This window comes from Neofelis nebulosa, chromosome 4 (genome assembly GCF_028018385.1).
Source record: "Neofelis nebulosa isolate mNeoNeb1 chromosome 4, mNeoNeb1.pri, whole genome shotgun sequence".
NCBI lineage: Eukaryota > Metazoa > Chordata > Mammalia > Carnivora > Felidae > Neofelis > Neofelis nebulosa.
In genome coordinates this window covers 108014766-108042167 of record NC_080785.1, presented here as the reverse complement: position 1 = coordinate 108042167, position 27402 = coordinate 108014766, and the positions used below count along the sequence as shown (strand labels likewise).

General features: G+C 57.7%; 1 protein-coding gene and 2 long non-coding RNA genes across 6 annotated transcripts; 2 read left to right on the top strand and 1 right to left on the bottom strand.

The window, feature by feature from the left end:
- The first annotated feature begins 1121 nt into the window (after positions 1 to 1121).
- Positions 1122 to 12813, top strand: RAMP3 (receptor activity modifying protein 3). Its single transcript, XM_058725632.1, has 3 exons — positions 1122 to 1309; positions 7859 to 7991; positions 12178 to 12813. The coding sequence occupies exons 1-3, from the start codon at positions 1246 to 1248 to the stop codon at positions 12431 to 12433; spliced, it is 453 nt and encodes a 150-aa protein (XP_058581615.1). The 5' UTR covers positions 1122 to 1245; the 3' UTR covers positions 12434 to 12813.
- Positions 12814 to 12875: 62 nt separating this feature from the next.
- On the top strand, positions 12876 to 25349 carry LOC131509661 (uncharacterized). Of its 4 annotated transcripts, none has more exons than XR_009260637.1 (5): positions 12876 to 16924; positions 17080 to 17674; positions 21040 to 21177; positions 21735 to 22235; positions 25164 to 25349. It is a non-coding gene; the product is annotated as an uncharacterized LOC131509661 (long non-coding RNA). The 4 variants fall into 4 exon arrangements; XR_009260638.1 differs by lacking the exon at positions 25164 to 25349 and adding an exon at positions 23270 to 24659; XR_009260636.1 differs by lacking the exon at positions 25164 to 25349 and having other exon boundaries at positions 21735 to 21916; positions 22039 to 22145.
- On the bottom strand, positions 17816 to 22139 carry LOC131509662 (uncharacterized). Its single transcript, XR_009260640.1, has 2 exons — positions 22026 to 22139; positions 17816 to 18074 (listed from the first exon to the last, which is right to left on the bottom strand). It is a non-coding gene; the product is annotated as an uncharacterized LOC131509662 (long non-coding RNA).
- Positions 25350 to 27402: the final 2053 nt, after the last annotated feature.

Here is a 27402-nt window from a genome sequence, read left to right as displayed (position 1 = left end):
TCCAATCTGCTCACAGGGCCAGGAGTGCTGTTATTGCCACCACCACCTGGACCGTGGGGTGACCCCATGAGGTGTTATCACTCCCCACCCCTAGCCCTCAGAGAGGAGGAGGCTTGTCTGGGGAGGAGGAGCCCACTGGTTCGGTACCCCTGACCTGGGATGCACCCCGGCATCCTGGCCCCGCTCTGTGAGCCCCTGCACCAGTACATGCTCCCTGGGCTGGACTGTGGGCACAGGAGGGCCCTCCTTGCAAGGTGCTCAGGAGTGACAGCGACCTGTGACAACGTGACTAGGTGTCCACTGGGACCAGGATCTGTGCTAGGGGCTGAAGGTGACAGAGGTGACCAAACCAGATGAGCCTCCCTCCCCCACTCCAGGCCCATGACACACTCCTTGCTGTCAGGTCCTCTGGGTTAGCCACTTTCCTGGCCCTCATTTTGTCCTTCGAGGTCTCCCAGCGGTCACAGGAGGGGGGCCAGGAACTGAGGATAGGCTTCCAGCCACCGGTGGCAGGTGTGTGTGTATGTGTGTGTGTGTGTGTGTGTGTGTGTGTGTGGTGTGTGTAGGCACGCCCGCTGCACCTGCCCAGGTCCCCATGCCTCTCCACCCCACAGAGGCGTGCAAAGGCACAGAGAAGCCCCCAGAAAAGGATCCTAGAGGCCTGGGGCCAACAAGGACTCGGGGATCAGCCGCTGCACTCCGGTGGCCCCTTCCCGCACCAGCGCACTGAGCTCCGGCCCCTCCGCCTGCAAGCTCCTCCGGCTGGAGCCGCCCTCGCGCCCCCAGCCCTGCAGAGCCTCTCACAGGCTCTGAGCACAGCACTCCCGCCCGACACCGGCCTACACCTTTCCGCCGCCAGGCGCGCTCCCAGAGGCCGCCCCCCATCACCCCGCCTGCCCCCGCCCCCAGCCTGCCCCCGGCTTGTTAACCCACGCGCTCGTACGGGCAGCACCCCCGGAACAGGAGGGCCAGGGATCACACCCGGGGTGCGAGGCAGTGTCTTGGGGCTGTGCGTCCGGGATAGGGGGCGAGTCCTGCTGGAGGGAGGGCGTGCTGGAGGGGGGTAGCGCGCGTCCTGGGCGAGCGCGCGTTCTGGAAGGAGTGTCCCCAGCGGGTGGGCGCGTCCCCGAGGGGGAGGGCGCAGCTAGGGGCGGGCTTTCGGCGGCCCCACCCTCGACCGCGTCCCCGGGCGCCCCCCACGCACCCAGCCGGGACCGAGCCGACCGCGCGCCACAGCCATCGGCCATGGAGACGCGAGAGCGGTGGCGCCCGCGGTTTCTGCTGCCGCTGCTTCTGCAGCTGCTGTGCGGTAAGGGGACGCGGGGTCCGGCTCCGGGACGCCCCGACCCCCTCTGGGGCCACGGGGACCCGCGGGCTTCGACTTCCAGCACCCGCGCCTGGCCGCGCCTTTGCCCTGCACGGATCCCGGCTTGCCCGGCGCGCCCGGCTCCGGAGGGGCGAGGGGAGACTCCGGCGCCGTCCCCAGCCACCGCGGGAGGGTCCTGTCCGCTCTCCCCGGAGGAGCCGAAGGCGACCGACCGGCGCTGGGAAGGGAGGCGCGGGGAGTCCTGCAGGATCTGCCCGGTCGGCTCCTCGCAGCTGCGATGTCCCCGGAATCGCCGCCAGAGGGCTGGGGACGGCCTGCCGTCGACACCGAGCGAGCAGAGGCGGTCGGCTGCCGCTTCCCTGTTGGGTAGTGAGCTCCCCGTCCTGGGGCTTTCGCGTGCACACCACTCTCAGGGCGTGGGTGAGAGGAATCCAGACCCCGTAGGGCTCGTCCCTTCCCCGGAGGACAGCCCTTCAGTGTGTGCGCGGGACAGGGAAGGGGGCGGCTCTCTGAGGCTTCCCTCGAGATCCCTTCTCCAGCAAGAAAATGGGGCTCCAGGGAGGATACATTGTTTACGAATCAGGAATGGATTGAATGAAAAGCTGGCTTAGGAAAATTTTACTAGAGAGATGATCCAAGATCAAGTAAGAGGGTGTGTGTGCTTTTGGGGAGGGCTTGCTTGCAGAGGTTTGCCGGGCAGGCTGCTGAGGTGAGGTGGGCAGCCTGACCCCGGGGCCAGGGGCCCAGGGCCCCTCTGAGGGGCCACTGTCCCCTGGGTCCTTTGGGGCATCAGCTTTGCCCTCTCTGGCGCATCGCCCTGGCTGTGAGACACCAAGTTGAGCCTGTGTGGAGTCGTCGTCGGCTTTGCTGGTTTGGAACTGGCTGCAGCTGTGAGAAAGGACCGGTGAGCCCCTCGGTTTCCCAGTCTCTGGGCTGCCCCCCCACCCCCACCCCCAAGATGTCTGGGTGGAGGGACTGTGGCTTCGCCTCACCTCGCAGGGTGAGAGCCTGGGGTCAGGTGGATTTCTGGCCGAAGGCAAGAGCCTGGTGTGTGGCGGCTTCGGGACATCGGGAGCACGCTGACTTGGGGTTGCAGGAAGCCTAAAAGCGAGCCCCCTGGACTGGAGCTTTGGCTCCTCCAGGAAAGGGAACCCTTGCTTCATTCCCAGGACCTGCTTTCAGCATGGGATCACGAAGGACCAGACCCAGACCCTACACACATCCGTGTTACCAACATGGGGCTCGTGTCTGGAGGGCCACTGGGCCCGCCCGGGGTGGGTCTAGGGCCTCCCTCCCCCGCCAGGGTGGGGCCAGGCCAGCCTCCCTGCAGACCCAGCCCAGCACTGGTCCCACCAGAGCCAGGGTCTTGGGAAGTGGCTGCTGGGCTGGTGAGAGGTCCGCTCATGGTCACATGAGGTGTGTCAGAGGTGGGGCTGAGCTCCGGATGGTGCTGCATCGGGAAGGAGGGTCCCAGGGCTGCGACATCTCCATGGAGTGGGAGCCTGGCCATTCAGGGAGCAGGTCCAGCTGGGGGGCCGGTTCTTGCCGGCGGAGGCCCATCCGGCACTGGCCATGAAGGGCTGGGCGAGGAAGGTGAATTTGGGTTTCTTGGGCAAATTCCAGAACTCCATTCAGACACGGCAGCTACTGTGGTGGTGGTGACGCCCAGCTGGGCCCACTCGGCTGGGGCTCGCCCCTGCGCCCAGTCCCCGATTGAGCTCTTTGGTCCGAGTGCGAATCCCAGGGCCTCTCTGCAGCTGCTTAACCTCAAGATCGTAAGGCACTTACCGCCTCAGTTTTCCCCGGTGCAGTGTGGATACAGAAAGAAGAACCTGGGAAGGACTATTGTGACCTTCAGTTGGAGTCTGTCGGTTTAGTCCCCATACCCCGTGCTTGCGTAGGGGGGCTTGGGCGTAGACTGGGGAGAGCATTCGGCAGCACCTGGCTCACGCGCCTTGGGAAGCGGAGATGGGCAGTGGCCGTGGCTCCAGGGGCTCACGGCACCCCCAGACGGTGTGAACATAGCACCGAATATTTGCCGGTGGTAAGAGTCACGGTGTCCTCATGCCCCGTCCTCTCCTGTCACTCTGACTTGTAAGGACTCAGCTGGGCCCAGGTACCCCAGTGACACAGTGACCGTGCAGACATGGTGACCAAGAGGTGCCTTGCAGGTCTCCTGAGTCCACTCCTTGTTTTGTAGATATGAAACCGAGGCTTGGGATGAGGAAGGCCCTGCCCAGACTGCAGGGGCAGGGGCAGAACCTTCCAGAAGCTATGGGCACCTAGGGAGCACGAAGGGCTCCCATATTTCATTTCCAAGTGGCGTAAAAGGCCTTCCTCCGGGAAACGCATCCTTTAGGCTGCTTCTCGTCTCCTGGAGCCCGGGAGACCCTGAGACAGAAGGAGCACAGACCTGTCTTCTCTTTGTTTCCCCGATGGACCATTGGAAACAGTTTTGTGTTTCATTCGAATTCCCAAGCCCGCCACTGATGCAGCCGGCGGCTCCCTGGCAGGAGGCTGCGCCTCTACCTTCTGTTATAACCCTGGCTGGGCTGTTGGGTTTCTCCGGGAGCCCAGGTTGTGCACCAGAAATGATGCCAGAGCGCCCCCTCCCTCACCCAGGACACTTCTGGCTGGTCCGGCAGGTGTCCCGCAGTGCCCGCCTCGCACAGGCCCAGGGGTGGCGCTGTCCTGGCATCTGCACAGCGTGCCTGCGGTCCTTAACCACACGTTTCCGACCAGCCCTGCCCAAGCTCCTGCTGCTGTGGGGTATAGAGACTCTGGTCCAGGAAGGAGTAGGAGGAGGGAGGGAAGAAAGGGGGCCCAAGGGCAGGGGGAAGAGGAGAACAAGAGGGAGGAAGCGCTGAGCTGGGTCTTAGTGGTTTGATAGCAGGTGGTTAGGGCATGCTGGGGGGTCCAGGGGCTCCAGGCTTAGGGGCTCTAGGTCCAGGTCTTGGGGACAAGGGGGTCCAGAGGAGCAGGTCCCGGTGTCGGGGTCCAGTCCAGGCAAGCTCTTGCTGGGAGGTGTGGCAGTGGCCGGCAGGAGGTGACAGCATGGACCCGTGTGGGAGACTCGGATGGGATGCTGAGATGATCCCATGAGGGAAAGGCCAGGCCCAGGGATGGCTCCAAGCGCCGGGTGTGGGGAATGCTGGTGGGCTTCCAGCACCCACGGTGGGATGCCCACTGGGGAGCTGCAGAGAAAGGTGCCTTTGGAATAGGGCGGCAATGGGAGACAGGAACATAGGCTGGCTTCATCATTGTCCCTGCCGCGTGGCCCCTGGGGGCCTGCACTCCCCAGAGTCACTAACACCTGGCCCACGTGGCCCTGGACCCGGGGCTGCCTTCCGGCCAGAAGGCTGGGCGAGTGCAGCTGGGCAGGGTGGGGGGAGGCCCGCCCTGCACACCCTGGCTCATGTTGACTGCACTTGGCTGTGGGAAAGTCACTTTTCCTGTGGCCTTTTTTTTTTTTTTACATAGAGATATTTAGCATATTGTTTTTTTATGTTTATTTATTTTTGAGGGAGAGAGAGAGAGAGAGAGAGAGAGAAAATTTAAAGCAGGCTCCAGGCTCTGAGCTGTCAGCACAGAGCCTGTCATGGGGCTCGAACTCACGAACCATGAGATCATGACCTGAGTCGAAGCCAGATGATTAACTGACTGGGCCCACCCAGGTGCCCCTCCTTTGGGTCTTTAAACTGGGGGGATGGGGGCAGGAGGCATGATGCTGTTCCTCAGGCAAACCAAGGATGGGGTTGGCATGAGGGTGTCAAGTCCAGGCTGGTGTGACACGCCCCTGGGGGCAGCTCTGCATGTAGGTGGCTTGGGCTGGACTCCCCATCGTGTTACTGGGCAGGTGGGTGCCCTTCCCCGTGTGGTGACCCTGTCTTTAAGTGCCTCTGAGAGGGGGACCTGACAGGACAGGACACTCTGTGGAGATGGCGAGGCTCCTCTTGAAGGCACATAAGCCTGGGTCTTGGCTGCTGCTTGCCTGGGACCCTGTGATGCAAAGTCTCTGAGGTTGGGTTCAGGGGGAGAGCACTGGGGTTGAAAAACTTGGGGTGTCTAGGCGGCTCAGTTGGTTAAGTGTCCAACTCTTGATTTCTGCTCAGGTCATGATCTCACAGTTTGTAAGATCGAGCCCTGCATCAAGCTCTGTGCTGACAGTGTGGAGCCTGCCTGGGATTCTCCCTCTCTCCCTCTGCCCCTCCTTCACTTGCACCTGCGCGTTCTCTCTCTTTCTCTCTCTCAAAATAAATAAACATTAAAATAAAGAGAAAACTGCCCTGGGAGGCCTGCACACCAGTCTGGCTTGGGAGCCACCTTTCCAACCACACTGCCTCTCTTTCACCCCTAATAACCACGGACGCCCACCCCCTAAGCACAGTGCCTTCTGACTTCATGGCCTCCTATCTATACTAGGCACTTTCCCACTGTTCTTACTGATTTTTTGGTCTATTCATTTGTTCTGTAAATTATTGAGAGAGGAGTTTCAAATTCCCAGCTATAATTGTGGATTTCTCATTTTTCCCCCTGCAGTTGTGTCCATTTTTGCCTCCTGTGTTTTGATGCTGTTATTAGGTGCATACATGTTTAGCATTGCTGTGTCTTTTTGGTGAATTGAACCATTTATCATTATGAAAGGCCCTCCTTATCTCTGGTGATATTCTTTGCTCTGGAAGACACTTCGTTCAATACTCATATAACCACCCCACCTTTCTTTGGATTAGTAGCAGCATATGTCTTCTCCCATCCTTTTCCTTTGAATGTATTTGAGTCTTTTTATTTAAAGTAGGATGCTTGTGAACAGCTATGGTCGGGGCTTGTTTATTGATCTCATTTAACAATCTTTGTTTCTTCATTGGAGTGGCTAGACCATCGACTCTAAATCTGACTATTGACGTGGTTTGGTTTAAATCTATCATTTTTACCATCAGTGCTTTTTCTCTTCTCTTTTCATCTGTCTCCTTTTGGACTTAATTTTTAAGAAAAACTTCTCATTGCCTTGGCCTCTTCACTCTTACCTTCCTCTGTCCCCCCAGAAGTGCCCTTGTGGTCACGGGCCCACCCTCTGTATGACACACAGCCCCTCCCTGAGCCAGCAAGGGCTTCTGGGTCTGTGTGGTGGGAGCATCAGGAGGACTGTGGCCTCCCATGGGGACTACCTGGCCTGCAGGGCAGAATCAGAGTGGTTCTGAACCTGCCTTTCCTGGTAACAGACATTTCTTCTGCACTTCCTGCGCTTAGAGGGAGGAGCACTCGGTAGAACACATGACCATAACTTTGCGCTGCTGCCCTCAGGACCTGATCATTCATTCATTCATTCATTCTCTCGAAAAGTCTTTTCGGAATACCAATGAGGCGCTGGTGGTTAGGGGAGTGAGGGAGCAGCCGGCAATTATCAAACACCTACAGTAATGACATGGTGAAGACGGGAGCCTCTGTGGACACATGACTAACGCCTGTCAGCACAGCCCCCTTGTGCAGCACAGCCTGTTTCCCTCGCTTTACAGATGGGGAAACTGAGGTGAGCTGGTGACCAGTGATGCTGGGTGTGAGCGTGGGTCTGCCCGGTTCTGGGTGTGGGCCTTTCTCCTGTTTCCTTCCCCGTGGTTTCTCCTGCAACACAGTACCCTGTGCCAGGATACACACGACAGGGCCGTCCAAGCACACACATACACAAACACATATGTACACATACACTCACAGATACCCGGACACAGGTGGCAGGGCTGTGTGCACACATACACGTGCACACGTATGCACACACCCCAGAACACACGCTGCAGGGGTCATGGGATGGAAGTTTATGAGGGGGGCCTGACACTTGGAAGGGTGCCTGGGGAGGGAGGGTGGCCGGTCCTGAAGGAGACAGGTGGGCGCTGTAGGTGGGGAGATGAGCTGGGGGAAGGTAGAGGTGGAGGGATCGGATATGGGGGCAGAGGTGGGGGGGAGGGGTATGCTGGGAATCCTGGGGGAGCCTGGGGGGGGCGGCCAAAGATCTGGCCTCAGCTTTTGGAACATGAGTCCCTGTGTCACGTTGGCCTTGGGCCTCCTGCAATCCAGGGCACTGGTCCACATGTGCAGGGCCCCTGCCGATGCCCTCACAGTCTTGGATGGTCAGCAGACCCTGCGGATCTTTCTGGGGACATGCTCTGGGCACTCTCAACCCTCGAGCTGCAGTGGGGCCTCTCTGCCATCTCTGATTGGTGGGACCCACTCCCCACCCCCATCACACCCCTGTCTGTTCTCAGCCTCCTGGACCCCCAGGAGGTGCATCCCCTGCCCTCCCTTGACTTGTCTCCCCACCCTGTGGGAGGTCACAGCCATGGGAGGTCCTGTCTTGGTGACACCCATGGGGGGCCCTTTTTGCACTGGCTTCTACCTCCTTGGGCCACACGGGAGGCCAGGTGAGGGAGGAAGACCCAGCTGCCTGCAGGGCGGGGTATGGGGGTGATGTCACAGGAGGGCCCCAGGGTCACCTTGCAAACCATTCCTAGCAGTGGAAGGACCACACTGTCCCCTCTCTAGGTGGGTGTCCCCGAGTGGGGGGCTGCAACGAGACGCGTATGCTGGAGAAGCTACCCCAGTGCGGGCAGGCTTTCGCCGACATGATGCACACGGTGGACGTCTGGAAGTGGTGCCACCTGTCCGAGTTCATCGTGTGAGTGTCCCGGTGCCGCCCCTGCTGCCTCCTGGCCCTCCTGGCTGCAGCCCTGCACGTGCCACCCTTCTGTACCCACCCCTGCCCTCCTCTGCCCTCCCGGCCTCGGCCCTGCCCCTGTCACCCTCCCCTGCCTTCCTGGCGGTGGTCTTGACCCTGCCGCCCTCCCCTGCCCACCCCTGCCCGTTCCTAACAGGTGCAGAAACTTCATTCTGTTTGGTTCGGGAACAGTTCCCTCACACCGACTGTGCCGGTCCGTGCAGGGGGTGTGGGTGTGGACCTTGCTGCCAGAGCCACTGTCTGCCGGGGCACTGGACATGGAAGCCCCTAGAACAGCCGTTGGGGATGGAGAGCGGGGGGATGGTTTGGAGGAATACGGGCTGATGCAGCTGAGCAGACCCAGGGCTCCTGGGGAGGGCGGGGGCCCCCGGCAGGCATGGGGCAGAGACAGCACGAGATCGTGGTGGCCGCCAGCAGAGCGGGAAGCTGAAGTGGGAGGGTGCAGGCAGGGTGGCCGGCCCATCGCTGACCGTCTGCTAGGAGGTAAAAGGCAGCGTGTCTTGATGTTTGATGCAAAGCACGATCCCAGGCTCCTTCTTGTCCTGGGAGCCCTGAGGAAGCTTCTGGAGAAGGAAGCTCGGACGTCAGGCTTGGAGTGGACACATGAGGAGGGTCAGGGAGGGTGAGATGTCACCGCTAAGGCCTCGACGAGGAGGTCAAGGAAACGTCCAGCCCCGGGGCCAGAGGACACGGCCGGGGGCCATCTGGAGTCGGAGAGCCAGTGGGAGCCGACTTCCCATACCTGCCAAGCCCGGCCCCACGCCAAAAGGGGGGCTGACCTCCAGAGCCCTGAGTGGGCAGCACGGCACCCGAGGGCCGTCTGGGGAGCCGCTGGGGGTCCAGAGCCCCTCACCGAGGCTTGTCCTCCGGGCTGCTGGGACTGAGCCGGGAACCTGGGGAGAGTGGCTGGTGCCCTTCTGGACCCAGGAGGTGACCCCTTGGGTGAGCCTTCTTTTCTGACACGTAGGGGAGCGGGGGTCTCCTCGGAGGGCCCAGTGGAGCCTGGGAAGTTTCCAGGCAACCCTTTCTGGGGCCCGAGCGCCCACCTGCCGTGGCCCCTCCTGGTTGGGAACCTCCCGTGGGACAGGAACCCGAGACCCTAGTACAGCAAGAGGGGTACCCCAAGGCCATACCAGTGCCTCAAAGACAGAGTGACAAGCAAGAGAGGAAGTGCTCCAGACACAGAAAAAGCCACTGGGAGTGAAGCATGGGGCCGAAGCTGAATGTGGGAGGAAGTCTCCCAGGAAGCAGGGGGCGGTCAGGGGCCAGCCACCAGGCCTGGTACCCTGGGGGCAGGAGTTCTAGAAAGAGAGCAAGGAGACACAGAAGGAACTCAGGGACACTGCCAGGCGGGGATGTGGGTCTACAGACCCCAAGGGCTCTCCGGGCACCAAGGGCGTGGACCAAGGAGCGGGCCACGAAGGGATAGGGCCACGTGTGCAGACAGACAAGAGCGGGCTGGACACATGGGTGAGGAATCAGGCCCCATGCAGCCCTGGAAACCAGGAGATGGCGGGCCCGGGCTTCGGAATTCTAGAATGCACTTCCCAGCCAATCTGTCCTCACAAAGACACTGTCAGACACGCAGAGCTCCTACCTCGTGTTTCCTGGGCACCTTTGCTTAGGCACAGGGGTGGCTGTGCCCCCTCCCCCCACAGATGAGTGCAGAGTGGGAGAGAGAGGGGGAGCCCCCGAGGGGCCAGGGGGTCCCAGGGGCAGCGAGCATGAGGGGTGGAGGGCGGCCTGCACCAGGGCCTTCCATGTCTGAGGTCACTGCTCTGTCCCTGCCCTGCAACCAGCTCGTGGAGGATGGAGACTCCCGCCACCGCGTCCCCGTCCACCCCGTCAAGGGGTGGCCGTTATCGAGGTTTCCAGATGCCCTTCTCTGCTGCCTCTGAGCAAAAGCACAGGCAGCAAGGAGCCAAGCAGGGAACGCGTCTGCCTGGTGGGGGAGGGCATCTGTGGGGGGCTTCTGGGCTGTGTGTACCCCTCTGCCATCTGGGCTACAGCTGCACCCCGGGAGGGGGAGGGAGGCTCTGGGAGCTGCAGCAGCGGGGGACCGGGGAGGCCCTGGGTGACGAGGGGACACGAGGACGAAAGATATGGAGCAAACACCTCCTTCCTTGTGAACAACCCCCCCAGTTCTGTGTCCAGCCTGAGCCGGGGCTGGTGAGTTAACAGGGCTTGGGGCTGTGGGGATGGCAGGAGGCCGGGAGCCATGTTGTCTGCAGCCCTCGTCGTGTACCCAGCCGACTGGCAGTGTTGAGAGGCAGTAGGCGGGGCATTTTGCACGTGGCCCTTGTGAGTCGATCCACAGAGATGGGTCCTGTGCTCAGCTCTGCGTGCACCTGCACGTGTGGCCCCTCGGCTACCCTACTGGGTACGTCCTAGGAGCCCCACTTATAGAGGAGAAACTGAGGCTCAGGGACATAAGAAATGTGGCTGGAGGAAGCCTGTCTGGTGCACTGTTCCCAGCTGCCCTCTAGGGGCGTGGGGTCGGGCTCCACTGCCTGCGTCCCTACCTCGTCTCAGCAACCCCCCCCCCCCTTTTCCCCCGGAGCCTGGGGAGGGTGGTGGTGGCCTTCTGGGAGGCAAGGGAGTCAGAACACAGGGCTCTTGGCAGACCCAGGGATGGGGGCTGCTCCAGGCAAAGGCCTTGGCCGGGTGTCAGGTCAGATGCCTCCCGGGCGGCAGGTCGCTGAACCTGGACATGCAGGGGATGGTCTGGAGGTCCTGGGCTTCCCGCGGACCTGTCCTGGGCACATCCCAGGCTCTGGACGTGATTCAGGCCGTCCCCTTTGCTTCCGGCTCTCTTTAGGCCGCGTGGGCTCTTCCTCGTAGGCCTTACCTGGTGCTGGCAGGAGGGGCGGGCGCCGGGAGGGCCTGGCCAAGTGGGTCTGCTGCCCCCATCTCCTGTCCCCGTTGGGCAGATGGCGTCTGTGCAGGAAACTCCTTGTGGGAAGCAGTTCCTTCCTGTTGGTGGCTCAGGCCAGGCCACCTTCCTCAGGACAGTGTGGAGAAGCAGGGGATGGGGCGCAGAGCCTCAGGCCGGCCTCACCCCAGCCTGCGCTCGCCCTCCAGCTCCCGCCTTGTGTGCGGGGCTCAGCCAGGCGGCAGCACGGGCAGTGGACAGAGCGGGTGCACCCCAGCAGGTGTCCATCTGGCCTTCTTTCCAGAGCGTCTTGGATGGTGGGTGGCAGTCGAGGCCTCACCTCCAGAGGCCACTCGTGTCCAGGGCCAGGCGGGTCCTGGTGGCTGCACCCTGTCGGCTGTTAGGACCGTCCAGAGCCCACCTGCTGCTGGACAGATGAGGCTTTCCCTGGGTGGTTTGCTGATGAGGGACAGGGAGGCCTGTGGGGGGAGGCAGCTCCAGCCTGTCCTGTCCGAGGGGGCTGTCCCCTCCTGACCTGGCAAATGAGGTAGCTGGCGCTTGGCCTCAGAGAGACCCTCCCCTGGGGCCCAGAGAGTGTCCAGATGATGAGGGCCCTGCCAGTTGTGCAGCGTCTGCCTTGGAGAAGGGGCAGGCCTGTGTCCTCTGGGCAGACCTGGGAAGGCTCTGGGGGCTCTCGGCCTCATGGGGAGTGGGTCACCACCTGAGGTGTGGGCGGGACTCAGCTTCGGGGCTTCCTTGCTCTGGCTGCTCTTCGTTGAGATGCCAAGTTCGGGGTTGGGCTGGAGGATGCTGGGTTTGTGCAGAGGTCATCGTCACTGGTGTGGGGGCATCCTGCCAGGCCAAGTAGAGCACAGCTGTACACCTGGGGGAGGCAGTGAGGCTCGGGGAGAGCGGGGCTGAGCCCCGGGGCAGAAAGGTTTGCGGCAGGGCAGGGTCCCCTCACCCTTGCCTCTGGGCAAGAAGGTAAAGAATGGACGCCTGGGTCCCAGCAGGTCTGACAGGGCCCGGAGGGCGCTCCTGTCTCTGCTGTCCAGACACACCTCCTCCCCCTGGCCCCCTAGGACTGTGCCCCCTTCCCCTGCCCTCCTCCCCCTGGCCCCCTGGGACGCGCCCCCTTCCCCTGCCCTCCTCCCCCTGGCCCCCTGGGACCGTGCCCCCTTCCCCTGCCCTCCAGGGTTAAGGCTGGCAGGAGGGGGCGCAGGGAGCCGGGTGGTCACCGCTCTGCCTCCGCAGGTACTACCAGAGCTTTACCAACTGCACCGAGGTGGAGACCAACGTGGTGGGCTGTTACTGGCCCAACCCCCTGGCGCAAGGCTTCATCACCGGCATCCACAGGCAGTTCTTCTCCAACTGCACGGTGGACAGGGCACACTGGGAGGACCCTCCAGACGAGGTCCTCATCCCGCTCATCGTCGTGCCTGTCCTGCTGACCGTGGCCATGGCCGGCCTGGTGGTGTGGCGCAGCAAACGCGCTGGCCAGCTGCTGTGAGGGCGTCCTGAGGCGGGGGAGGCCGGGCGGGGGGGCCGGAGAGCCGGCGGAGGCTGCGGCGGCCCCCCCCACCCCCATCCCGTCTGGCTACCTGAGAGCCTCGTGCGGCTCACCCGGGCTTGTCCTCTCCTGGGCCTGGGAAGAAGGCGCACCGAGGCCGGAGCTGTGCAGGGAACGATTGGCTGCTGCTGCGCCCTCTGCCCACGCTGGGCTGGGGCCTCCAGGGTTTCCGGGCCCTCCTGACCCCTGCCCAGGCACCCTGCCCTGATCCCAGCCCTGGCCTGGCTGGGACCCCACCTCCCAACCTGAGCTCAACCCCTGCGCTGACCCACCCCCTGTCCTGACCCCCACCCTCTGCTCTGACTCCACCTTTTGCCGAGACCCCACCCCCTGCCCTGACCCCCCCCCCTGCTCTGACCCCCCCCCCCCCCCCCCCGCTCTGACCCCACCCCTGGCCCTGATTCCACCTCCTGACCTACCCACTCCCTGTCCGGGCTTCACCCTATTCTGTCACTGCTGTGGGTCCCCTGTCCTGGCCTGCCCACCCCCACTTGCACTGGGTGGGGTAGATTGTTAGCTGGGTGTTTGTACTGCCTGGTGCCCTGTGTCTGAGCCCTCCTGGCAGAGAGCCCATGCTCATCCTGCGGCCAGAAATCCTGAGACTGAGGGTCAGGCCGGAGTCCCCCAGGGGCCGTGCACCGCCTGAGACCCCCTGTCTGCGCCCACAACCAGAGACTGGGCTGCGGTGGGTGCAGGCCTCCTTCCTAGGCCCCTGCGAGCCAGGCCCTCTGAGCTGGGGTCCTGTGAGCCCCAGTGCTGGCTGAGCTCTGTCTGTGCTGTGTGCTTTCTCTGAGTAAACAGTCATCCTGCTTGTGGGGCATCTTGTTTTATTTCGGGGTATTCAGAGAGAGTCCTGCCTCTTGAGGCTGACAGGTCCTCATACCTGTTTTCCAGATGGGGAGTGGCTGGCCGTGTCCCAGGGTGGTCTCTGGGATGCTGGCTGGTGGCTCCTTGCTGGGGTGAGTGGTGGGGCTGGGCTCCGAGGGCGGCGAGAGACACCTGGCAGGCAGGTCCCTTGTCCTCCCGAGGCCATGCTCCTCTTCCAGCCGGGCTCTTGGTGGCCTTCACCACAAGGTCCCAGCAGAATGGAGCAGGCAACGGCTGGATCTCGTGGGCTGGGATCTCGTGGGTTGGGATCTTGTGGGCTGGGATGTGGCGGTCCCCTCCCAAAGGCTCTCTGCCCTCACCTGGCCACCAGAGCTTCCCTGCTTCCCCGCTGTGTGGCTGGGTCCCTGCCTTGGGGAACCCTCGTCTGTCTGTCCACCGTGGCTCTGAGAATCATCTCTGGCTTGAGGTGAGGTATGAATGTCCCCTGCTCAGCTTTGCGGGGACGACAGGTCACGGAGCAGCCTGGGAGGTCTCAGAGTCCCATGTTCGGTGACCGAAGGAGAGAATGTGTGGCCCCTGCTGCGGGCGGGCGGGTGTTCCTCTGGGTCTCCCTGGGCTGTGGCATGTCCCCGGTGCAGTTGTTTGTAGTAACCTCTAACCCAAGCTCCGTGGAGCTGACAAACTGTGCAGTCAGCTGCTTGTCAGCGAGGACCCTGCTGGACTCCGTCCCTTCCCACCTTGGCCTCTCTCAGCACCCCCCGTCCCCGGCTTTGCCTTGGGTCTCTCATCCCTGATGCTGAGTGGGTGTCACCTGAGCACCAGAGGCTGCTTGCTTTGGTCTAAATTCTGGGCTCCGTGTGTTTAGAAGGATGTCGTTTTAGTCTGTGTCGGTGGCTACAGCAAAATACCACAGACTGGGTGCCTTGTAACCAGCAGGAATCTATTTCTCATGGTTCCAGGGGCTGGAAGGTCCAGGATCCCGGCTGCAGATTCCGCGAGGTATCTGCTGAGGGCCTGCCTCTGCCTCACAGATGTCCTCCTGTGTCCCCTCTCAGCCGGAGGGGTGAGGGGGCTCTCTGGGGTCTCTTTCACGAGGACTCCACCTGTGAATGCCATCCCATAGGGCACTGGGGAGTCAACACAGGAGTCTGGGGAGGACACAGATGTTCTGACCTCAGCAGATGTGGAAGGGACCTTGTTCTTCAGTGGCCCCATCTATGCCAGGGGACAGTCAGGATGAGATAAAACAGTGACATCACAGTTTTTGCAGAGCGCTCTGTGGCTGTGGTCCCAATACGGTGCATTCATGGTGTCTCTCTTACATGGATTTGCTTTCCCTTTTAATTTTTTTAAATGTTTATATTTGAGAGAGACAGAGTGTGAACGGGGGAGGGGCAGAGAGAGAGGGAGACACAGAATCTGAAGCAGGCTCTGGACTCTGAGCTGTCAGCACAGAGCCGGACGCGGGGCTCAAACTCATGGACCGAGATCATGACCTGAACCGAGTCGGACGCCCAACCCACTGAGCCGCTTATGCACCCCTGAATTTGCTTTCCTTTAGGAGCACTATTTTAGTCTACAGTTGGAGAATCGACTTCTCAATCAAGGAACGGAAACCAAATAGATACTAGTGATGATCAATGAGGTATCTGGGAAGCACACTGTTCTCTTGGTTACCCAGCCCCAATTAACCAGGTGGCCGGTGTCTCAAGGGTTCCCGTCAGAGAGACGGGAGTGGGGCGGGGGGCTGGGGCGGGATCAGCCCTGTAAGGTCCAGGAACACGCAGCGAGAGGCTGAGCAGGACTCCACAGCCTGGAGCCTCCGAGGACCCGAGGACCCGGATCAAGGGTTGTTACAGGTACGAGGAGAAACGGAGCACATTAAACAGATCTCCCCAAATCGAAAGATCACATAAACACACACACGGAAAGTGGGGATGTATAACCGCTAACAAGCTTGACACAATCTGCATCTAATGTTTATTATCTATCGATTATCTATCGACCTGTCTGTCTTTCCCAAGTGGAAATATTCATCCTTTTGAAACACCCAAGGGGAACTGACAAAGGTTGAAATGATTTTGGCCACAGTGTTGGGTTAAAAGGACTGAAGAGTGGAAGAAAGAATCTTTTTACTTGGAAATTACAAACTTTCTTTTCTTTTAAATTGTTTTTTAGTGTTTATTTATTTTTGAGAGAGAGAGAGACAGAGCGCAAGCAGAGGAGAGGCAGGGAGAGAGGGAGACACAGGATCCAAAGCAGGCTCCAGGCTCCAAGCTGTCAGCACAGAATCCAACACGGGGCTCGAACCCACAGACCATGAGATCATGACCTGAGCTTAAGTCAGACACTTAACCAACCGAGCCACCCAGGCACCCCTCTTCTGCCCATTTTTTTTTTAATTTTTAATGTTTATTTTTGAGAAAGAGAGACAGAGCACAAGTAGGGGAGGGGCAGAGAGAGGGAGACACAGAATCTGAAACAGGCTCCAGGCTCCGAGCTGTCAGCACAGAGCCCAACACGGGGCTCGAACTCACAGACCGCGAGATCATGACCTGAGCTGAAGTCGGACGCTCAACCAACTGAGCCCCCCAGGCGTCCCACAAACAAACTTTCTGTGTAATTTTGGGTTCAAGGGGTAATATAGATGGAAATCACAATCATTTTCGAGTCCGTACCGCTAAAAGCACCATCTGCATCGGCTCACACGGGCTGCATTTGTGCTCGGCAATGGGGAGGGCGTGTGAGGTGTCTGGTGCCCAGTGTGACTGAGGGGGTCCCCTAGTGGGCAGCACCCCTCCTACACCAGCCCCCTGCCCAGCACGGGTAGGTAAGCGCTGGCGAGTGTTGACAGGGCCCCAAACCGCAGCACAGACCCAACAGTGTGTAGCCTTAGATGCATTTCCAGGAAATACGAAAGATGGAAATAAAATTCACTAAGCGTGCAACTCAATACACTAGTAACAGATAGCAAAGGAAACATGGAAAGTGTAGAAGGAAGAAATAAGAAATGATGGAAACAGAGGTAATGAAATCGAAAAGACAGACAGGCTTTGATCAATAAAACGGGGTCTGTGTTCGGAGTTGTGGTGGGGAACCTGAATAGGATGGTCTCCGCAGATGAGGTTGGAAAGTCACTTAGATTCCACCTCTCAAGTAGGACCGCAGGCCTTTCGGGTTTGCGAGTACTTTCTGCCAGATCGTAGACAAAGACGGAAGTTCCCTAAATAATGGTGCTCGTCCAGGGCCACCTTGACCCACCAGGACTCGGTCTGAGAAGGTAGCAGATGGCAGGGGCCTGACCGACAAGAAGCGGCTTAACCACGTGTGTGGTTGTATTGAGCACACTTTTCATTTTCTGTGATTTACGATGTTCCGGCATCTTACAAACTCTTTCTGGCTTGGGAGGCTGGCCTCCCTGGGCCAGCGGTTCTCAGGGCAGGCGCAGGTCCCAGTGGAGTCCTGCCTTTGATGTGCCTGCTGGCCAGCCCAGAGCCAGCCTGTGTGGACCAAGGAGGCAGTGCCTGAACCTCATCAGCCCGGGGCCAGGTACCAGGCAGCTGGGGACAACCCGGAGTTTCGAACCTGCTGGAATTATTCAAGGTAGCCAATTTTGAGCTGAGTAGCCTGCCCTGTGAGTGCTAACCTGTGCCCTGTGGAAATCCCAGAGAAGACTCCGGCCTGGGCTCCCCCTACCTGACCACCTGGTGCCTCCCCGTCTCTGGGCTCTAGAGGTACAATCGCCTTTGTTTCCCGAGCCTCTCCTGCATCTCCTCTTGTGGTGCACTGACTGGCATCCCGTTGAAGAACACGGCCAGTGGCTGGGGCAGTGACCCAGGGATGTCATGAGGGGACCTGCTTCATGACCTCCTTCCTTGAACTTGCCCGTCTGCTCATCTTGGAGCATTTCACCCGCGTGAAAGCAGGGGTAAGGAAGGGCAGAGGTAGTTTCTTCTTGGGATTTCACCCTTTTTTTTTTTTTTCTTCCAAGTTTATTTGTTTATTTTGAGAGAGACAGAGACAGTGCTGGTAGGGGAGGGGCAGAGAGAGAGGGAGACACAGGATCCCAAGCGGAGTCTGCACTGTCAGTGCAGAGTCAGATGCAGGGTTCAAACTCTCGACCATGAGATCATGACCTGAGCAGAAATCAAGAGTCAGATGCTTAATTCACTAGGCCACCCAGTCACCCTAGGACTCCACCTTTTCCTCAGGAAATCTCTCCCTTCCAGGGCTTCTCCCTGTGACTCTTGGCCAGACTCGTCTCACGGACCCACTCGTAGCCACTGGACAGGCTGGGAATCAATGTTCCAGAGGAGAAACACGGGACAGAGGAGAGGGAATGAGCAGCCCCAGGTTTGCCACATAAGCGGAGTAGGACGGGCCCAGGGGGTGCACAGACTGGCGGCCCCCAGACACCTACTTCACGTGTGTCCTAGTGGTGAAACATCGGATGCGTCCTTTTTTTAAAAACCATTTTTAAAGTTTATTTATTTATTTTTGAGAGAGAGAGAGGAGGAGAGGGCCAGAGAGAGAGAGAGGGAGACACAGAATCCAAAGCAGGCTCCAGGCTCTGAGCTATTAGCACAGAGCCCGACTTGGGGCTTGAACCCATGAACCACAAGATCATGACCTGAGGCGAAGTCGGACGCTCAACCAACTGAGCCACCCAGGCGCCCCAGAAGTGTCCTTCTTAATGTCAGGAAGGAACCAGGGATGCTCACATTCGAGACTGGTACTAGTAGGTGTAGTAAGACTAAAAAAAACCAAAAAAAACACAACAACAAAAAACGGGACATGTATTGAAAAGGAAAGGTCAAAACTGTCAGTTACTTGCAGATATGTGACTGTCTACCTAGAAAATCCATGAAAATCAATACAAATAATTAGAACCAATGAGATTTTTGTGGTGGTAATGGGGCAAAGCCTGGATACAGAATCAACAATCTACGTGGATCACAGCAATGTTCAAACATAAATTCACGTAGGAGGTGCCCTATGCATAGCGGCCACAAACAGTAAAATATCTAGGAATGAACCAAATAGGACAGCTGATTGTTTACCAGACAGCTAAGACCTAGTACCTATACATATATAAAGAGCTTCTAGAAATCAATTGAAAAAGACAACCCAGTTTTTACATGGGCAATTGATAGGAAAGGAAGTGCAAATGGATGTGGAAACAGCCCACAAGGATACGAGAGGGAACTAAGTCTCAGGGAAATTAAATTAAAGCATGAGATATTAATATTCATCGTGAAAATGACAGGTGGTTAGTAACAGGTGTTGGCAGGATGTGTTGAAAGGGTCCTGGCTTGACAATAAGTAAGTGCATCACGTTTGGTGGGCGATTTGGTGGTCCCTGTGGAGGAGGGGGCATTCCTTCTCCCCAGGGGGCACGGATACAAAAGCATAAGAGGTGTGGCGAGGCCTGTAGTGTTGTTCCAGCAGCGACAGATGGGAACGATAGAAACGTCCTTCAAGGAGGAGTGGCTGGACAGTGGGCCGGATGGCATTCAGACCACGGCACACGCTGCAGCTTGTGGAACAGGTAGTGAGCCCGCCAAGCTGGTGTCTCTCCCTGGTGACAGCAACATGCTCTGTACAGAGACACAGAGTGGTGCCCCGAGGGCTCCGAGGGGTCATGGTGCAGGACAGCAAGCCTTCACAGGATGGGTGCCCATCTGGCCTTGGGGCCTGGCGAAGAGTTTGCCAGGTAGTGACGGGAAGGTTGCTGCAGGAGGAGGCGTGGGAAATGGGCTGGGGGGCTCAGCGGGCTCCACGCTCTGGGAAGGAGGTTAGTGAGAGGCTGGCCGGGACTTCTTGGACCGACCCCTGGGTTGCTCTCCGGAAGCCCCCACACCTACCAACACGCTCCCCGGCAAAGCTCCGTCTGTGGTGCCCTCAACGGTCAGACAGGGACACGGGCACCAAAGTGCCCAAGTCCAGCATCTGGGCACTAGGGAGCCCACAAGGGGGCGTGGGCCAGGACCCAGGACACCCTTGTGAGCAGGGGCACCCCCCGGGGCATCCTGGTCTAGACGTGGCTGACCAGGGCCTTGGGATCTGCGGCTCCAGGAAGGTGCCAGCTGTCAGAGGGCATAGGGGCCATTGGTGAACTGCACTCAGTGGGGGGCCCTGGGGGGCAGGAGAGGGGGGTCCAGCCCAGTTTGTATTTGGCTCCTCGAGGCTCTCATCACGGGATCCTGGCCTCCAGTCTCAGCCGAATACGATGACGCCATAAGGAGGATGAGGCCGTGGGTGTTGGGGCCGCGGGGCCAAAACAGAGTGGAACCTTCCTCCTTTATGGTGGGGAGTCCATGCATATGGAAAACCAGGCAGCACCTGCGAGTGCGGTATTTAGCAAGATGGAGGAAATCCTGCCTTGCTAACATGGGTAAGAACATGGGGGGCTTTGAGGGGGTTATTCTAAGTGAAATAAGTCGGACAGAGAAGATGAATTCTATCCGATCCTGCTCCCATGTGGAGTCTAAGAAACTCTGAATTCAGAGAGAGACAGACTGGAAAGGCGGTTTCCAGGCCCCCCGGGGGGAGGAGAGGGAGCAGGGAGGAGGGCAGGGGGAAAGGGCAGGCGGGGTGGGGGGCGATGTTGGTCTCAAAGGGAGCAAGCTTCCTGCTACAAGACGAGTACGTCCTCGGGACCTAAGGCACAGAACGGTGCATAGAGTTAATAATTCTGTGTTGTGTACTTGAAAGTTGCTATGAGGCTAGATCTTAAAATTCTGCACCATAAAAAAAATTGTAACTCTGTGAGGTGACGGGTCACTTCACAATGTATAGCGTCCACGTATGGTAAAGTGAACGTCCTACACATACGTACAGTACACCATGTATCAGCATTGTTACATTGTGTAACTTACACAGTGTTATGTGTGGATCATATCTCCCTAAAGCTGGAAAAATACCAGAATAATTGGCTGCAGGAGGGGTCAAAGCAGGAGGGAGGAGATGGTGGAGGGCCAGGCTGCTGATTTTATGCATGAACCTCATAAAGCTGTTTAAAAATTTTTTAATGTTTATTTATTTTTGAGAGAGAGAGAGAGAGAGAGACAGAGCATGAGCGGGGGAGGGGCAGAGAGAGAGGGAGACACAGAATCCGAAGCAGGCTCCAGGCTCTGAGCTGTCAGCACACAACCTGACACGGGGCTCGAACTCACAAACTATGAGATCATGGCCTGAGCCGAAGTCGGACGCTCAACTGACTGAGCCCCCCAGGCACCCTTGATTAAGCTATTTAAACAGGGCACGAACACCTCATGTGTGTGGTTTGTGTGCCCTGGGGCTTCTGCGATGGTGAATGTGTGAGGCTTGTGAGGCATCAGGCCTGAGACCCCCACCCTGGCCGGCCAGCCAGACCACGGCGGTCAGGACTGTCCTGGAGGGCACGTGCTTGTTACACCTGTCCAACGGGGACCTGCCTGGGGCTACGTCGTTGCTGGAGCCCTGGGGACACCAGGCCAGGTGTGGACGGCTGCGGCAGATGAAAGGCTGGGCCTCCCTGCCTCCCACTTGGGCCCACCCTGTTCCAGAACCCCTGAGCTGCGAGCACAGGGATGGGCTTTGCCTTGGAGTCACATCTATAAAGATTTTTGGGAAAAAACCCAGCACGTTTATTGGCAAGTTCCCACCATTCGGGGAAGGCCGGCTGGCATGGGACGTGGCTGGAAAATGACACGTTTGTGAAATGTCTCCCATATGAGACCCTGCTGTCCAGGAACGCTGCATCTTCTGGGAAGGCCCAAAGCCAACGCAGCTGGACGGCGTTCTTCTCTGCCCTTTGTCACATCTGGATTGCTTGTGTGGGGTGACCAGCCGGCCCAGACACGTCCCCAGTGACGGTGAGCAGAAAACCAGGTGGACCCGCCACCTTTAGGCAACCCCCCTCCCCTTCGCCCCCAGTGCAGGGCTTGGGGAGGGTTTCAAAGCCGCTCGGGGTCTGAGTTCCTGAGTCGTCTTGTGCCTCCCAGGGACCCCCACTCCCTGCAGGGCCAGCCCCTCCACCTGCTCAGAGCTCCGTTTGGGGGGCAGTGGTGTTTCTCAGGTATTGAGGACTGTCTGAATCCCCTGCTCCCACGTCTGGGAGCAGGAATCCCAGCGGCATCCATATGGATCGGGGTGGGAGCCCTGGGGTCTGAGAGGTCCGTGGGCTCTGGGCCGGCGACGGCAGGACTGCTCAGGACCCCATGGAGGGAGGCTTCGGGGCATGGAGGGCCTCCAGGGGGCCTGGGAACGCACACAGCCGCCAGTTCCCCCGAAAGCCGTGTCTGCACCGGCTCTGGGCACAGAACATCTGAAAAAGGCCCTTAGAGCTTATGGCATGACGTGAAGACACATAGCACATCAGTGCGGGCCCACACTGAAGAGGAAGAATAACACACGGAGCCACGGCCACCAGGTCAAGAAATCGGGTTTCCAGTTCCTTGGGACTTGGGCGCTGCTCCCCACAGCTTCCTGTCCCTCCCCCAGAAGCGAGCACAGATCGCAGACCACGGAGGACACGGGGAGAGTGTGGTCGTCCATTCGCCCAGCAGAGGCCCCGCAGGGAGGCCTGCGTCTCGGGCTTCAGCCCCTGGGACGGTGAGGAGTAAACTCACGTTTCTAGAGCTGCCTGGTTTGTGGTATTTTTTTCGCGGCCCCTGAAGACTCAGTCAGGGGCTGGGTGGGGGGCAGGGCAGGCCCGCCTCACCTCTGCCTTGCAGGGTCCCTGGGGACAAGCCACCACCTCTCTGGTTTTCCTCCTTCGGCCCGACGACGGGACAAGTGCCCTGGGAAAGACCCGTAGCTGGTCTCTTCAAGAGCAACGGGGTCCCGTCCAGTGGTCCGGAGGCCCTGTCACTGGCTGGCCCCTGCCCCTCTGTGGCCCGTGACTTCATGGGACATGTACCGAGCCACACAGGTGATAATTGATGCAGAAGCTTCAATACCATTTGAAAGAAAGAGTCCATGAACAAAGCAGCGGGCATGACTGCAGACGGGGTGGGCAGAGGCGTGTTCTCCCTGAGCGCTGGCCTCTGCGGCAGAACAAGGACCCGGGTCCAATGGGCTGCTGTCGCTCATGAGTAGGACGACTCCACGACAGCTCAGGCACAAAGTGAACGCATCTGGGGGATTCTGGACTCCTGAGTCCTCCCTTTTGTCTCCTCCTGGCCTGTTTTCTGGCCGTGAGTGACGCTCACACAACATGCCTGGGAGACACCAGGATTGGGGGCTGGGGGCCGCTTTCAGGTCCTGTGAGGGGGCTCCCGGCAGGGAGAAAGCAGGGTGACCTGGGGGGCCGGGAGAGGTTAAGGAAGGAGGGACAGGGATGTGGGGAGGGGGCGGAGGGGGCAGGGATCTTGGCGGCTTCTCTAGCCGGAAATGAAAAGGTTTCCAATAACAAAGCCACCAGAGGAGAAACGTGGGACCCGGGCTTCCTGGAACATAATAATAGCACATCCTTCCTGCATTCTGGGAATGGTGCCCGTGTGCCCGGCATCCTGTGATCCCCTCGTGACCCTCGGGGTCCACTCCGCTTTTACTGCAACTTTACAGATGAGGAAACTGAGGCCCTGGCGTGGTGAGGTAACGTTCCCAAGGCCACATGGCTGGCTAATGGTGGAGACAAAATTAAACCCTGATTTATTTGACCTCAATGCCCTGGACCACTCCTCTACTGACTTGGGCACAAGAGAGTCACCAAAGCCTCCTCACGGAGGGAGGCAGCGACTGGCCCTCCCGGTCGCCAGGTGGTGACCACCTCACCGCGGGGCATCCTGGAGTTGTCAAGGCTCCTTGGAGTGTAGGCTCATCCGCTCACTCTAACCTGGTCCTAGATGTTACACGAGTCTCAGGGGACGCTGGGAACAGGGGAGCAGTGGGCTCGGGCCCATCCCCGGCACCCTGGCTGGTCATTGCCCCGCTCTGTGCCTGATGCTGTTTTATTTATGACAGGTCCTCTGCCCTCGTCTTACGGGCACACTGGGTCGGCTCTCGGGCGCCAATCTGCCTGCAGGAGACTCTGCACCTGGGGGCCTGGAGCTCTCACGGAGGGCACACTCCCACCCCAGCTGGCCGGCTGCGGGGGACGGTGCCCGAGCCACCAGCAGCCGGGCACCCACCGTGGCTCCAGATCTGCCCACTTGTGGCCCAGAGACAGGGTTTACAAAGAGTTGCTAGAGAGGAGGTCTGTGCCTCTGCATCCCAAAACCCACGCGGTCACAGCCGCCGGCCTGCAGGGTTTCAGTGTCTTCTGGGTGGATCAGGGCTCTGGTAGGGAGGCGTCAGCCTCTCATTAGAGACCTCTGAGGACCTCGTTTACTGTTGCCTGGGTCTGGGCAGGTGTGACTTGGAAATTCGCAAGGACCTTCCTGAGGACGTGCGCACGTGGAGACTGACCAGCCAATTCCCAGACCCTTGGTCTTTCCTGAAGCTGATCTACTCGGGAGGGTTGGTGAAGGGATAAAGGGTTTCCGTCTTTCTCTTTTACAAACTCTGTCCTCCCACTTCGCTCCCAACCTCTTGTCTGTCCCACGTGCGCGTGTCCCGGGGTCTCGTGTGCATCTGGGAAGGGGCGTGACGCGACAGCTGGGAGGCTCCTCCCTTCGTGTGTCAAGGATTTGAAGTGTTTGCTTTCAACTCAGGAGAAAAAGAACTAACTGGGATTTCCCCGGAAGGGCCCATGGGTGAAAGATTCCCTTCATTCTTGTGTGTGGAGACGTGTTTTCCTGCGGCCTTGATACTCAAGGGACTGCTTGGCTGGACATAAATTCTCACCCGTGCTCCTGCCCCCTCAGTTTTGGAGAAATTTGACTCTGTGGTTGTCTTGTTTAGTCTGGCCATGGTTGAAAGGCTTAATCTAATTCTTTGTCTTTTTAATTTCTTTTTTTAAAAACATGTTTATTTTTGAGAGAGAGAGAGAGAGAGACAGAGCATGAGCGGGGGAGGGGCAGAGACAGAGGAAGACACACAATCCAAAGCAGGCTCCAGGCTCCAAGCTGTCAGCACAGAGCCCGACGTGGGGCTCAAACCCATGAACTGCCAGATCATGACCTGAGCTGAAGTCGGATGCTCAACCGACTGAGCCACCCAGGCGCTCTGAGATTTGGGCTGGGTTTTCATGTCTTCAGATGCTTGTTGGGTGGTAGTATGTAATTCCGTTTCGAGTGTAGTCATGCCGTTGGCTTCCGTCTTCTTCCCGCCTCCTCCAAGGTCGGGCGGACTTTCCTCCCTCCATTTGTGTGCGTTCATTTCCTGCCGCCCGGCCGCCTTCTCTGTGCGTTTCATCTCCTTGTTTATTCCGCACGAAGTTTGCAGTTAGACCTGGCCTTTCCTGTGCGTCTGGGGACTACGGTCCTTTGGTGGGAGTTTGCTTTGGGGGGAGGGGGTGTGGACCCCCTGTGGGTCACCTGCACACACCACTCCTCCCCTTGCTCAAAGTCCAGCAGACCTTCTCCTTCCCATGAGGCCTTTGGGAGGGGGCTTCCTTCAAATCCTGCTTTCCCCATGCGATGCTGGCCCTGGACCACCTTCAGAATCTGAGGGTTTTCTGGCCGCTGAGTCTGGTCTTCCCGCGGCCGTGGGTCTGGCCCACAGCCTCTGTGTCGCTGGGTGCGTATCACGTCTCTTCTTCTTACAGGTGTTTTGCAGTCCTGTTGACTTATTTTTAATTAATTACTCATTTCTATTTTAATTCCGATATAGTTAGCATTCTGCCTTTTACCAAGTAACACTGAGGGTTTTGCACAGAAATGTCATGGCTACTTTTGATCATTTGGGGAGGAGAGAGTTGAATCCTGTGTCTGGAGATATTTGACACCCTTCTTTCTTTTATGGCCAAACCACTCAGGCCAACAGATCAGCAAAACTATAGAAGATTTGAACAGTAGCATCTGTCACCGTCACCTCATTGGTATCCTCAGAGCTGCGAACGTGGCAACAGACACTCAGAAGGGCATGTGGCACCTTCCAGAACATGGACTCCCTACCTGAACATAAAAACAAGCTCAATAAAATTCAAAAGTTTACAATCATACTTAGTGCACTCCTCTCCTCTGATGAAATTATACCAGAAACCAGTAAGAGATCTAGAAACCCCCCAAGATATTTGGACATTAAACAAAACTCTTTTAAAGAATCCATGGGTCAGAGAAAAAAAGTCCCCGGGTAATTCTTAGGAAATGTCTCATCCTAACAAAAACACATCGGCGTTTGTGCAGCACCCCAGAACGGCGTTGAGTGAGCATTCATAGCCTTGAGCGCTTACATCAGAAAGGAAGCACAATTTGAAATTATTGATATGTTCTGGGGTGCCTGGGTGGCTCAGTCGGTTGAGCGTCTGACTTCAGCTCAGGTAATGATCTCGTGGTCCATGAGTTCGAGCCCTGTGTCGGGCTCTGTGCTGATAGCTCAGAGCCCGGAGCCTGGTGCCTGCTTCAGATTCTGTGTCTCCCTCTCTCTCTCTCTGCACCTCCCCTGCTCATGCTCTTTCAATAATAAATAAATGTTAAAAAAATTAAAAAAAATTATCGATATGTTCCATCTGAAGATGCTAGGGAAAAAGGCAAATTAAACCCAAAAATAAGGTGAAGGAAGGAAATACTAAAGACAAGAATGGGAATCAGGATAACAGAAAGCACATGGCTGGTAGATGAATCCGGAGAACAAAGACCTGGCCATCAGAAGAAATCAGTAAAATTTGCAAAATCCTAGCGAGGCCGATGGAGAAGGAAAGAAGGAATCTACAAATTATTGGTGTCAAGGAGAGAGGGGCCATCACAGTAAATCCTATAGACATTAGAAGGGTAATAAGGAAATATTAGGAGCAAATTTATGCCAGTAAGTTTGACAACTTAGATCCAAGAACAAATTCTTTGAAAAACTAGGCACAAGAAGTAACAGTGGATCTGAATAGGTCTGTAGCTGCTCAAGAAATTGAATATATTTTTTTAAGTTTGTTTGTTTATGTAAGTAATCTCTACACCCAACGTGGGGTTTGAACTCATGTCCCTGAGATTGAGAGTCACATTCTTCTCTGGCGAGGCCAGCCAGGCACCCCGAAACTGAATTATTTTTTTACTTGATGTTTATGCATTTATTTATTTTGAGAGAGAGAGAGAGAGCATGAACAGGGGAGGGGCAGAGAGAGAGGAAGAGAGAGGGAGAGAGAGAGAATCCCAAGCAGTCAGCACAGAACCCGAGTCAGAGCTCGAACTCATGAATTGTTGACATAATGAGCTGAGCCGAAATCAAGTCAGATACTCTGCTGACTGAGCCACCCAGGCGCCCTTCTGAAATTAAATTCTTCAACGTTATTTATTTATTTTTGGGACAGAGAGAGACAGAGCATGAACGGGGGAGGGGCAGAGAGAGAGGGAGACACAGAATCGGAAACAGGCTCCAGGCTCCGAGCCATCAGCCCAGAACCTGACGCGGGGCTCGAACTCACAGACCGCGAGATCGTGACCTGGCTGAAGTCGGACGCTTAACCGACTGCGCCACCCAGGCGCCCCTGAAATTAAATTCTTAATAAAAAACCTTCGTAGAAAGAAAAACTCTAGAACCTGATGGCTTCATTGGTAAATCCTGTCAAATACATGAGGTAGGACTACTACTAACAGTAGTCTTAAACTAGTAAAATGGAGAGTAAGGACTGCTTCCCGACTCCTCTCACTGGACAGCAGAGCTCTGATACAGAACAAAGGAAGTAAAAGAAAATTATACACCATTATCCCTCATAAACATAGATGCAGAAGTTGTTAGCAAAGCTTGGCAAATCAAATCCAGCTGTAGAGCAAGGATAACACATCCTAACCAGGTGGGTTTGATCGCAGGAATGCAAGGTTGGTTTTACATTAAAAAATGAGCAGGGGTGCTTGGGGGGCTCAGTCGGTTAAGTGTTTGACTTCAACTCAGGTCATGATCTCATGGTTTGTGGTTCGAGCCCTGCATCAGGCTCTGTGCTGAGAGCTCAGAGCCTGGAGCCTGCTTCAGATTCTGTGTCTCCCTCTCTCTCTGCCCCTCCCCTACTCACGCTCTGTCTCTCTCAGAAATAAACAATAAAAAAAATGAGCAGAGATCACCACATT

Excerpts from the sequence above, each read along its gene's own strand:
- RAMP3 (XM_058725632.1), top strand. The coding sequence starts at position 1,246 with ATGGAGACGCGAGAGCGGTGGCGCCCGCGGTTTCTGCTGCCGCTGCTT. Across the intron at positions 1,310-7,858 it reads GCTTCTGCAGCTGCTGTGCG|GTGGGTGTCCCCGAGTGGGG; the intron begins GTAAGGGGACGC and ends TCCCCTCTCTAG. Across the intron at positions 7,992-12,177 it reads CACCTGTCCGAGTTCATCGT|GTACTACCAGAGCTTTACCA; the intron begins GTGAGTGTCCCG and ends CTGCCTCCGCAG.